Genomic DNA, 13,344 nt, shown 5'->3' with positions numbered 1-13,344 from the left:
ACCAAGTTTTTTAGACAATAATATCTTGAGGAAATTAATAAATATTTTTTGTCAAAAATCATGTTTTCCAAAACATTTTTTACTTCTGATAATAATTAAACAGTAAGTTACTGAGAGTAATGACCAGTATGATAGTACTTGATATCAACAGCATTTGGTATGTCAGTCAGGCTGTCAGATACATACAAGCACTAAAAATTCTTTTCAATGAATGAATGAATGATCAAAGACATTATTAGAGGTTGAGTTTAAGCTATTTTTCATTTGGCTGCAACTAGCAAATATACAGGTGTAGCCCGAAGAAAAAAGTATTTGAATAGATCTTTAAGAAATCACTAGATAGCCTACTATAACAATACCTACACTAGCACACACATACCACATTCTATATTTCATTCTACAGAATGGTTTAGAAAAGCACTGAAATTCTGTAATCCTTTTTAAAGATTCTTTGGCAACCACACGATCTGAAAATCTTTTACTTTAAAGTACTACCTGCTAGAATATTTTACCTGTGTTTCAGGAATAATGGGACTGTCTTCAGGAGAAGATCTGAAAAAGGTGGATAAAGGTGATGACACAATGATAGGATTTGGCCTCACAAATCCACTCAGATCGCAGCTGGGAATGTCATTCTCTTCTTTCTTCATGACTAGGGTATCCATCACATAAAAGACATTCCATGGAATCCACACAGTATGATACTGAGTGAGGAACGGGGATCGTTCAAATACCAGCGTGAGAGAAGCCCCACCATTTGCCACCAAGTCAAACCTGAGAAAAAACAAGATATACTTAGTGCACTGTCTGGGTCTCATGTAACTACCAGAATTCACCTCCTTAATTTAATATGCTTTATAAAGAAAATCAACTTTTCCTCTCAAGTTTTACATGAAATATTTTCAAATCTACAGGGATTTGAAAAGAATTATACAATGAACACTCATAAACCCTTTATCTATTCACCCATTTTCCCAAATTTGCTTTGTATCTACTCTTTTTTTGGAACCATCTGAGCTTAAGCTGTAGACTTTATGAAATATTACCCCTCAATATTTCAACATGCATCTTCTAAGACAAAGAAAACCACAATACTATTACCATGTCTTAGAAAATGAAACTAACTTTGAAAGAAGCGTATGAGTATATGACTTTAAATGTCTGCCACGTGCACTGTCACAGGTTTCTGGAGTCTAAAAGTCATTGTATTTCTGTATTAAAAGGGAGAACAAAGCATGATGGGTGATGCAAGACTGTCTGGTTTTTATACTTAAAATACTTCAAACAGAGACAGTGTGATGGGACTAACTCACATTCCATCCTGGCGGGTAATAGTATATCCATATTCTGGGTAATGGAAAAATGAGACATTTACTCCAATAAGTGGAGTTCCATCAGCGGTTAGTACTTGGCCTCTGATGACGGATGCAAGGCTGTGGGAAAAGTAGAAGAATTAGAATGAACATCTGTCTTCCCAGGCCAACATTATCACGATTTATAGATAATTCAATCTAAAGATAAAATAACAGTATCATATGCAGTCAATCGTTATTCACAAAAAACAGACCTGAAATACTCCCAAGACAATATCCCTTTTACTTCAGTGTAATTCACATTCTCTAAATGCTTTGTGTCAACCCTCAGTTTTAATTTGTTGCAGAGTTTTTTGGAGAGTTATCAACAACAGTAATTTAGAGATGAATTTTTAAAATTATAAACTGAGCTTTTTTTTTTTATAAGCCACATATATGGTGCTTACACGAAGAAAAGTATACTTTCCAATTAATTCTGAGGCAACGCATAAATCTGTAGGGACCAAGAAGTGCAAGATTTAAGGGGGCAATAAGGAACATTTGTGCAACAACTTTTAATCAACTGCTGGGTCTAACTGCATTAATGCTGTTAAATTACGGAAGACCCAGGAGTTCTAGTGTAAATCATCTATTGCTCGGTGAGACACAAGACACCTGCTTTCACTTACTGGTTTATTTTCAGGTCATTACTGCTCTGTGAAGCACCAGTCAAACAGCTTATGCGATCTTACTGCCATGCCGTTAGCAGTTTCATTACATTAATTCATAATTTATATTATTTAGTGAGCTCAGCTAAAAAAAGAGTGCACTTCTGTTTTGCCTTTTGGGGTCTTTTCATTGCTTCTTTTGAAACATTTCCAACTGTGCTAACAAAATCAACTAGTTAAATGAAGATTTATTGACTCTTTAATGGAATGTCCTGTTATGTCTCCGGTACTGAAATGGACGTAGTGTGCGAACTGTATCAAAAATGCCTGAAACGCGAAGTTTGGTGAAGAATTTGCCGAAAGAGGAAAAGACCATATTAAAGAAAAGCACATTCCTCAAGTTCACAGTCACTGGCATTTTATTTAAAGTGTATGTAACTGTTGATAATATCACAACAAATCTTTATATGGAAAAGATTTATTTACCTCTTATTGAAAGGACTTTCTCCGGGTATAACATGGGTGCTATCGGATCCTATAAGAAAACTAATTCGATCATAGAAGGATTTGGCAGCTTGCTGAGATGGTGATTGTAAGCTTTGGCTAATGATATCCTGAGGATCAGGCAATCCACGACAGTAGGGCTGATTTTGGCAGGAACTCTGTAAGCAGCAGTCAGGATCCATACAGTCAATGAGTCCATCTGTAGAGAGAAATGTAAACCTGTAAGAGAATTCTCCTCTTTATGCCACGATGCAGAAGTTGTTTTGTCTTAGTTGGTTTTTTTCACATCATGAGATTTCCCCCTCCCTTTTTGAAATCGGTTGAAATCCAAATACAGTACTTGTATCTGTTTTCATATAGAGTAAATATCTGGATTGAAGAATGTTGAAAAAAGCATATAATGTTTATTCTGAGTAAGAAATTAAAAATTACTAGAAAAATCTATTAGCAGTATGAAGGAATATAGATTAGTTGTAGGTATAATTACTGAAGCCTTCTATATTTAAAAAAATGCACTAGGAGTTAACACAATAGTGTCTATGGTGAATGGATAGGGACCTACATAGGGTAAAGATTTGTATAACGGTCAGCAAATGAAAGCTTGTAAAGTGAAGTAAACACTAATCAATATAAAGTGAATGAGATTAGCCAACCACCTCTTAAGGAAATAGGGCTCCTATTCGTGTGTTCCAGATAAAACTGCGGCACTTCCCAAATTTTAAACAGGACACTGAGCTCCTAGTATGCCTCCCCTAAAATAGAGGTATACATGTAAAAGGTGGCAAATGTAAATTTGACATAATATTGGAAACTATAAGAAATTCATCATGAAAAACTGTCCTACAGTACTGGTGACATAAAAGGCGTAATGGACAGAAAGAATTTGTTAGTGCTTTCTTCAGGAACATTAGAAACTACATTCAATGGCCCTTGTAAGTATTCTGTTTCAGACATAGCCAACCCATTAGTGGATGAGTGTGTCAGGTTATGCTGGTTTAATGACATTATCCTTTAAGTGATCAGTTAAATGAATGAATTTTGATCTACTTGGTAATGACATTTCTCAGCATAGATTTATAAAAATATTAATTTCTGAAGACTTTAATCACTCCTGGGAGAACTGACAAGATAGTTTTAAAATCTTCAAACTTAAATTATCAGATCTTGGTGTGACCCTATTATGGCAAGCTTAGGTGAAAATATCTAGATAACCCCTATGTTTTATTTACACAAGGGTTTTTTAAATAACTTTCATTTTTCAAAAAACCACACCAGCCATTTATTTGCTTCAGGCCACTCTTATTAACAGAATATTACCTTGCTCCTTTGTTATCTGGCAGCAAACAGAGTTAAAAGAAAATTAACTAAGTTTAATTAAATTGCTCAGTCTAGAAAGTAGGTCAACAACAACACAGGGAAGGTAAGAAGCCAGGGATGGGGGGCCTGGCTCGGTGCCCTTGAGTCAATTTGCGCAGCTGAAGAAGAAGGTAGTGAACACTTGTGTCTCTTGTAGCACCTACTCCCTCTCCTTTGGGAAACAGCTCTAAGTTTTCACTCGGGTGCCCAGCTCTCCCAAACTCTCAGTCATGTGCATATTCCCCTTTATGATTAGTTCACAAGTGTGCAGGAGATCTAACATGTCAGTAACTATCTGAAAAGAGATACCCCCTTCCCCCTGCCAAAACCAGGCTTGAGCTGTAAGGCTGGGAGGCTGAGAGGCTGCCACCATCTTGCTGCCGCTACAGAAACTGTCTGGGAATGGAACCATCCCAGAAAAAGTAGAAGCAAATGCTGGAGAAAAAAACTAATAGGTCATACAATGTGACACCTTTGGGGTTTTTGCAATAAGCTGCACTTGACCTCCTGGGCTTTCAGTTACAGAAGCTAAAGTATTCCCCTTTTCCTTAATCCTGTTTGGGTTGGATTTTCTTTCACTTGAAACTAAAAGAGATCTAGCTTATCCAAGGATAGTAATTAAAAATATCATCACTATTTCCCTTGTAGTTGGGCGGGGGGGGGGGGGAACTTTATAAGTGAATGCTTGAATTAAATTTATGATGTTGGGCTCTCTTTCCATTAATATTTTCAGTTTTCTGTTGCCACAATTTCTATACACATGAAAACGTGTGGGTCAGAATTTCTGATAAACAGATCTTATTACGTATTATTTCCTTATGATAGTTTACATTTTCTTGTGGATATCTGTTATATGAGTATTTCTAAAATGATGAGTTGTTAATTATTTGAAACTGCATGTTTATTACTACTTTGACAAAAATCCAAAATCATGTTTCAAAAAAATCAAATGAAATCGAGCTTTGAAACTTCATCTAAATTTATCAAAATGTTACTTTCTTAGCCAAAAGGCCATGAAGATGAAAAATGTCTATATGTTTCTCAGTCTTCCTAGTGGAAGAAAGATGAAACTATACTCTAGGCTTATTTTTCATGAGGCTATATTATAATAATAACGTAAAATATTGTATTTTTTCCTTTCATCTCTCTCAAATAAAAGCATAGTTATAAGACTTAGCTTTCTAAAGTAGTGGACTATTGACCTATTGCCCCAATATAATTTCTGGCTTCAAAAAAAAAAAAAAAAAAAAACAATTAAAAACCCTTCAAACCTTTCAGTAATGATTCATAATTATATCTTGAGATTTTCTGAGGAATCTTTAATATGTGTTTTATGATATATTTCACGTAAGAGTTCTTTCTCAATGGATTTAGAATGGGTATACATATGCTTGGGAGAGAATTTAACATAAATATTTGATATTCTTGCGGGTTTTCCCCTTACATTCATTCTTTAACATAGGTAGAAACTATTCAGAAGGGAAAGTACTTCCAAATATATATTTTATCTCCATTAATCTGATACATTAAGGGTTAAACGCTCCTCACCCTCTTTTCCTCCCCCCTACAATACTCCCAGTGTCTTCCCTTAGGCAATATGCGGTACAGTTTCAAAGAAGAATGCTCAAATTCAGTCATACATCTTTGTTAGTTTATAAAAAGCAAATGTACATCTGATGTGTAGTCTGCAGGTCACAAAACTGCATGAGATTGACACCTTCTGAACTAATCAGTTGGAAATGCATCTTTACAAGCCTCTCTGCTAACATCAATCAGAAAAAGAATCTCATTTTCAACAGCCAAGATGGAGGGACACACTGTTTGTTATTTTTCTGCAGAGTTTATCAGTAACTTGCCCAAGCAAGTAACAAATGGTTATGAATCTGGCTCCCTATAACGTGAGAAAACATTTTTTATTCTTTGTCTGTATTTATACAGCAGATAGGGCTATCTAGCACAACTAAGTTGATTACTCACTTGCCCAAATGTATAGTATAGTAAAATTGTCTTCGTGGAATAGCTTTTCAAAATCATTGGGATTCCATTTCAGTCTCAGGAATATTAGGTTGCCTTAAACTTATATTGGCATAGAAGCCATATCTAATAATATTAATCATAAAAACGTCTTTAAAAATCAGAAATGTTCAGAACCCACTGAATAACAACTTCAATTATCAGTTAAGAGCCTTTCTTTCTTCAGTTTAGGCTTTACAATATAAGTGGTACTCTAATGTAAAATAGATAAGATAGTTTATGCTTCCCTCTACTTGATTCTTAATATCATTGCTCTAGTTACCTTTTCTGTCCATATTTTTGAACATGCTCTTGTCTTTCCTTCAGCATTTTCATTGGCCTTTAATCGTGGTTGGCAAACTTATTTTGTAAAGGGCCGAATCATAAATATTTTGGGCTTTGTTGGCCATACAATCTGTGTTGAACCTATTCAGTTCTGCCTTTACAGTGCTAAAAGAGGTACAGACATTCTGGAAACAAATGGGTGTCACTGTGTCCCAATAAAACTTTATTTACAATATCAGATTTTGGCCCAGGGAATATAGTTTGCCAAGCCCTGGTCTTGCTTCAAAATTTCTACACTGTTCTATTTCCTATTATTCTTTACATCATTCTTGATATTTTTTTATGGCAAATTTAAACAATGCACATTTTGTCAGATTATTAAAATTATGATTCCCAGTCTTTCCTAGATTACCCTCTATGCTGGCTTTGCTCTGCTTGTCAAAATTCTCACTTTCTTTTTTCAAAGAGCTATAAATATTTTTATTTGTTTTTCAAAACCTTGATTTGCTAAGTGGATAAAAAGTCATGAATTTTCTTTTAATAAATGTTCTTTTTTATTCAAAAGATAATTAATGTCTACCATCCTTCCCCACAGTATTTGGAAGCCCAAGTTCCAAGTTTCAGTTAGAAATTCTGATGCAATATTTTATTTGCAGACTTCAGAATTTTACAAATGTACAGGTATACCTTCCATTACTCTTTTCAGTCACCATTTTGTAGTATGCATGAAATTCACTTATTCATCATTGAATTGGGATCATGTTTGTTTTTTGGTACATTCGTGGTTTGTCTATATCAGTGCTCTCTTGGTTGCTTCAATCCCAAGTTCACATCATTTCAATGCTAATGACACCAGGCTGATCATTCTCCTAAACTACAAACCCACAACTGCATTATACATATTTCCACCTGAATATTACACAGGCATCTAAAACTTAACATGTCTAAACCACAACATATACGATATTCTGCTCCAAACATGCCAGTTCTTCTATATTTCCTATTTCAGTGAATGGTTCCACTATCCACCCATCCAATTTCTCAAAGGAGAAACCTCAGTGTCATGCTCGACTCCTCTTCTCCCTTCCTTTTTCTCTGCACCTAATCAATTACCAGTTCCTTCTTTCCTTCATGTCAAATATCTCTTAAATTAGTCTATTTCTTTCCATTTCTCCTAAACTACTCTTCAGGCCATCATAAACATTCTTTCACAAGATCTGAACAATAGCTTGATTTCCCAGGTTCTAGTCTTGCTGCAGTTACCCATTCTATAGCGTTCTGTACATTTTAACCAGAGTAATCTTCTTTTTTGGCAGCCGGTCAGTATGTGGATCCAAACTCTTGACCTTGGTGTTACAAGGCTGTGCTCTAACCAACTGAGAACCAGCCAGCCCCTAAACAGACAAATCTTTAAAGTGGATTATTTCACTTCTGTAGCTAAAATACTTCCTTCATTTGGACCTTACTGGCTTCAGAGTAAAGTGAGAACTCCTTAATGCTGCTTACAGATCCATTCATAATTACTGTTTTCTCTGCCTGGAGATCTCTAATATCTCTTACTCCCTTAACCACCACCCTCAATTACTTCAGCAATAAGTTTCGACAATTTTCTCATTAAGCTCCTTGAGGGCTAACCTAGTTCACTGCTGTATCCCCAGCATCTAGTACACTTCCTGGCACCATGGAGGGATTTAATACATTTGTTGAATGAAGGAAAGAATGAGTAGGATCCTAGAGAATGTGAGATCTAAACAGGTCAAGATAATATCTTTAAAGCACATTAGAAATATCCTACGGTTTTCTTTTATCACCCTTTCCCTGCACTCAGACATTATGCTAATCCTTGAATTCCTGTTTCTTTTTTACTCCAAGAGGAGCTTAAAAATGTTCTCAATTAATTGGACATTAAGCAACCCACAGGATTATGAATAATATTAGAAGAAATTATGTGAAACACTCCATATAATGCTCTATATAATCTTACAAACGCCCTACTTAGGAAGACACATAATCCAGAATTCATGAATAAAAAGAGAAATCTTATAAAAATTTATATCACATCAACTGAAAACTTCTGCATGACAAAAGACATCACAGATTGCAAAATTAAAAGATAAGTAAAAATCTGGGATGAAATACCTGCAACACACCTAACAAAGAATTAATAAATAGAATATACAAAGAAGTACTAAGAATTAAAAAGGAAATGTCAAGTAACTAAAAAGAGAAAAAAATGGGCAGGAGAAATAAATAAGCAATTAGCAAAAAATTACAAATGGTCAAGAAACAAATACAAAGATCATCCCTCTAACCGGTAATTAGGGAAATGTAAATTAAAACAATAAAAATAGGGTCATTTCATCCATCAGACAAAATTCTTATTTTTCATTTTGCTATTTTGTTCATGTACAATTACATATAGACCATGAACATGGGAAAAATACTCTCCTACTGATGAAGTGCATAATGGTGAAACCTACTTGCAAAGCAATCTGGTAGCAGATATCAAAATTAAAAACTGAAATACCCTTTGACCCACCAATTTCACTTCTAAAAATCCATCCTAAAAAACATGTGTACATTTACACAAAGATACATATGCAGATACTCACACACATACACATTCACTACAGATTTGTCTATATACTAGGAGCAAAATAATTAGAAACAACCAAATTATTATCAATGTAGTAGTGGTAAAATTAATTAGTACATGTATGTTTCTGTTGTAAAGAATGAAATAGGCCTATGTACTGGCATGAAAAAATCTCTCAGATATGTTCTTTGGAAGAATTTAGAGTAGCATTTATCTCATTTAAGTTTAAAAACATAAATGTGCACATAAATTCACTGAAGGAGGAGTAGAAAGATACCCACCAAGTTGTTGATAGTGGCTAACTCTTGACCATGAGAATGTAATATTTTTGTACTACGACTACTACTAATACCCCTGCCATTGATCAGGACTTCTTAACCTGGAGATCATGTAACAAAGAGGCCCATTTCCAAAGATGGGTTATGTCATGCCCATTTCTACATTCTGAAGCTTGAGGTGGGAGCTAATGGTAATGGGTGTAAAATGTAGGGGAGACCTTTAGTTCCCACCTGTGTGGCTCTAATTTTCCTCTCCTACTTATACTCATTAAAATATAGTAGTAAAACCCATGTTCCTTCTGTTCTACCAGGAAGCTATGGAGGTCTTTTGCTTCTGAGAGCATTGGATGGATTTTTCTTTCCCAAAATGAGTTTACTATGCTCTAAGAATTCTGTGGATAGAAAAGGGATTCAGAGTAACCTGAATCTCTCCCCTAAAGTAGGATACAGTAGAGTTTTCAAAACTAACAGTAATTTCCCCCCAAACCACCATCTACCAGGATAATGAATTTTAAAGCTCTGAGACTCTGAGTGCCACTCTGTGTTCTGATAATATCTGGATTCTTTTCTGAGACATACTTAAAATCTCTTGTAATTTTCTTTTTTGTTTTCTTTCTTTTTCAGAACCATTTCCCCCTCTTCCCAGTGCTGTTTCCTGTCATTTTACTTAATGTTTATTTTAAAATTTGTTTTTGAAAAATATAATAGACTCATCCCCCTGCTGTATTTTTCAGAATCTATTTTCAAACATTTCCTTATTTTTATTTGGTAATCCCCCAAATTAGACCACCTCCATTCATCATATTAACCCTAACCCTTATATTAAAATTTCACCCATTTTTTCACTTTTTTTTTTTACCCCAGTACAGTCTGACTTTGTGTTAAATTTTGAACCTTTAATTTGTCTTTTAATTTATTTGTTTAATTAAATTTACTTATTATGATTTATTTCTTTCTAAATCTTTATTTATCATTTTTTGGTCTCATTTTTGTCTTTTTAATTTCTGAATAATCTCAGTTGAGTTGTGTTCTCTTCTCTACTCTAATGAGACTTGAAAAAAAATGCCTATTTTAGGTACATCTTCCTGATATACCTCCACAAAGTAAAAATTCTGAAGGCCTTATAAATAAGGATTTACTTACAAGTAAGATATACTATTCCTGGCATGAGTCATGTTTTGACATTCCATAACTCTTGCACAAACTGTAGTATGACTCTTTAAAAGTCATTCTTGTGCCCTCAACCAGCCAATATCCAGGATAGGGCATGAGTCCCATGCCTCGGGTACCCACAGAAGAGCTGTCCACTGGAGGACCAGACAGAGAAGCAAGATGTCAAAGCCAATTTTGATTAGATCTCCTTAATCTGAAGAAAGATGGGAACATGGTAACAATTGCCAAGGATTATGCAATTTGAAGAAATCATCTTGTAAAGATAGAATTATCTCTGGCAAGCTGTTGCACTTTGATGCTTGCATGGAGCAACCACAATATACGGAGGCATTCAGAGTCAAGAAACACCCTATTGAATGAGATTCTTAGTGGGCTGGCTAGGTAAAAGCAATGATGCTTCCACAGTACCTAGGGAGAATTAAATGGCCGCCTTGCCGATCTTGGGCACAAGAACCATGTCAGACATTCACATTGGTTTTCTTGTTATTGAGTGAAAAGGGGATAATTTGGGGGCAAGGGAGGGGATAAAGAATAGAAGATTCTTTCTGAAAGTAATAGTGTATGAACCATATGAAATAGTTCTTGTAATAGTTTAGCATAATATAGTCCGATTTTACTGAAACTAAATGCTATGGAGAGCTAAGGGTTACTGATATTCCTATATGTTTTTCTGCCTTCCCAGCACCAATACCCCTTTCTTCTGGTGACAATACTTCAATTTCCTTTGGGAAGGTGACCTAATTCAGACCAATGAGAGTGAGGCCCAGGCCCAGGCCCATGCCTCATGTAACCCTTTAAAAAGGTGTTCTCTTTGTACTGGGGTTGTTATGCTAGTGGAATGTTGAGCTGGTGGTGGCCATCTTGGGGAAGCGATGACCCGAGAGCGGTTCTAACCACATAGAAGAAATCAGAATTAACAGATGAATAAACCTGGGTTTCTGGCATCACCGTCTGAATACCTGGGCTTTTCAGATATTTAAGCTAATATATTTTTTTAAAGCATAAGATTGTTTGAGTTGAATTCCTTTCATGTACAACCAGTGTTTCCTGGTAAGAATGAGTGAATAGAACCTTTGAGAACAGAAAGGATTTTCATAGTAAGGAGAAGTGAAAGTCTGAGGTAGAGTACTCTGTGGGACAGACTGGACCTCAACTCAGATGGCTTGCTAAAAGAGGTACTCAAGGAACTAAAGAATGTGGCAATAAGGGCCACTGTCTTACAACCCATTCCAGAACACACATCGTTTAATGGTGACCAGTTCCTATCTCTTCACCTCTTCTTTTTCCTTTTCTCTGACCTTAGCAACTTCATGATGAGAGTGAGTTTTGGGATATGAACAAGAAATGGCTCAATTTAGAGGGGTATGGACTTTATAGGTGAAGTTGAGTTGAAGAAGAAATATTTATAAGCCAAGACTAGGCAGATACTGTTGATCATTTTCTCTGAAAGCTTTCTCAACTAGGACAGGACAGCAACTGGTTGTTCCCAAAGTGTCTATGCACCCTGTTTGGAGATGTTATCCACAATCATCTGGTCCAGTGAGCATTTGTTTCTGACTTCCACTGGGTGATATATGCATCTACTATTCCATTGCCTGCCTCTGTCCAAATAATTTGCTCCAACAGCCTGCCGCTATTTGACACCTGCAGCTGGATTTGAGAAGCAGATGGGGGAAGTGTCTTGTGGATTCCATATATAGAGGAGATTGTTGTTAGGGCCCTAATTATGGGTAAAAGATTGTTCTTAGTTCTGAAAAGCTAGATGACAGCTGTTTCTATGAACCTTAAAGAAACAAGGTCCAACACCGATCAATGGAATAGAATAGAGAATCCAGAAATCAACCCACACACTTACTGCCATCTGATCTTTGACAAAGGCACCAAGCCTGTGCACCGGGGAAGAGACTGCCTCTTCAGCAAATGGTGCTGGGATAACTGGATATCAATATGCAGGAGAATGAAACTAGACCCATACCGCTCACCATATACAAAAATCAACTGAAAATGGATTAAAGAATTAAATGTACACCCCGAAACAATAAAACTTCTTAAAGAAAACATAGGAGAAACACTTCAGGAAGTAGGACTGGACACAGACTTCATGAATATGACCCCTAAAGCATAGGCAACCAAAGGAAAAATAAGCAAATGGGATTATATCAAACTAAAAAGCTTCTGCACAGCAAAAGAAACAATTAACCAAGTTAAAAGACAACAAACAGAGTGGGAGAAAATATTTGCAAAATACACATCTGACAAAGGATTAATATCCAGAATATACAAGGAACTCAAACAACTTTGCAAGAAAAAAACAAGCAACCCAATTAAAAAATGGGCAAAAGAGCTAAATAGGCATTTCTCTAAGGAAGATATACAAATGGCCAACAGACATATGAAAAAATGCTCAACATCACTCAGCATCCGGGAAATGCAAATCAAAACTACACTGAGATACCATCTCACCCCAGTAAGGATGGCTAAAATCCAAAAGACTCTGAACGATAAATGCTGGCGAGGTTGCGGAGAAAAAGGAACTCTCATACATTGTTGGTGGGACTGCAAAATGGTGCAGCCTCTATGGAAAATGGTATGGAGGTTCCTCAAACAATTGCAGATAGATCTACCATATGACCCAGCTATCCACTGCTGGGAATATACCCAGAGGAATGGAAATCATCAAGTTGAAGGTATACCTGTTCCCCAATGTTCACTGCAGCACTCTTTACAATAGCCAAGAGTTGGAACCAGCCCAAATGCCCATCATCAGATGAGTGGATACGGAAAATGTGGTACATCTACACAATGGAATACTACTCTGCTATAAAAAAAGAATGAAATACTGCCATTTGCAACAACATGGATGGACCTAGAAAGAATCATATTAAATGAAATGAGTCAGGCACAGAAAGAGAAATATCACATGTTCTCACTTATTTGTGGGAGCTAAAACTAAAAAAATAAATACACAAAAAACCTGGGGGGGGGGAAGGGAAGAAGACACAACTATTACAATTCCTTGAAGTTGATACGACAAGCAAACAGAAAGGACATTGTTGGGAGGGAGGGGGGAGAGGGTGGAGGGAGGGAGGTTTGGTAATGGGCCACAATAATCAACCACATTGTATATTGACAAAATAAAATAAAACTAAAGGAAAAAAAAAGAAAGAAACAAGGTCCAA

At 36.0% G+C, this 13,344-nt stretch overlaps 1 protein-coding gene across 2 annotated transcripts in view; it reads right to left on the bottom strand.

Annotated features, from left to right (window-relative positions):
- The window catches only part of TENM3 (teneurin transmembrane protein 3), a 335,936-nt gene that overhangs the window by 63,272 nt on the left and 259,320 nt on the right, over window positions 1-13,344 (bottom strand). For both annotated transcript variants that reach the window (XM_063077415.1, XM_063077416.1), the window contains exons 12-14: window positions 2,447-2,663; window positions 1,314-1,433; window positions 513-774 (exon numbers count right to left, since the gene is read on the bottom strand). In XM_063077415.1, coding sequence (XP_062933485.1) covers window positions 513-774; window positions 1,314-1,433; window positions 2,447-2,663 — 599 coding nt within the window. The remainder of the gene's footprint in view (window positions 1-512; window positions 775-1,313; window positions 1,434-2,446; window positions 2,664-13,344) is intronic.

Source organism: Cynocephalus volans, chromosome 13 (assembly GCF_027409185.1).
Source record: "Cynocephalus volans isolate mCynVol1 chromosome 13, mCynVol1.pri, whole genome shotgun sequence".
In the NCBI taxonomy this organism is placed as follows: Eukaryota; Metazoa; Chordata; class Mammalia; order Dermoptera; family Cynocephalidae; genus Cynocephalus; species Cynocephalus volans.
This window is presented reverse-complemented; position numbering and strand designations above follow the sequence as displayed.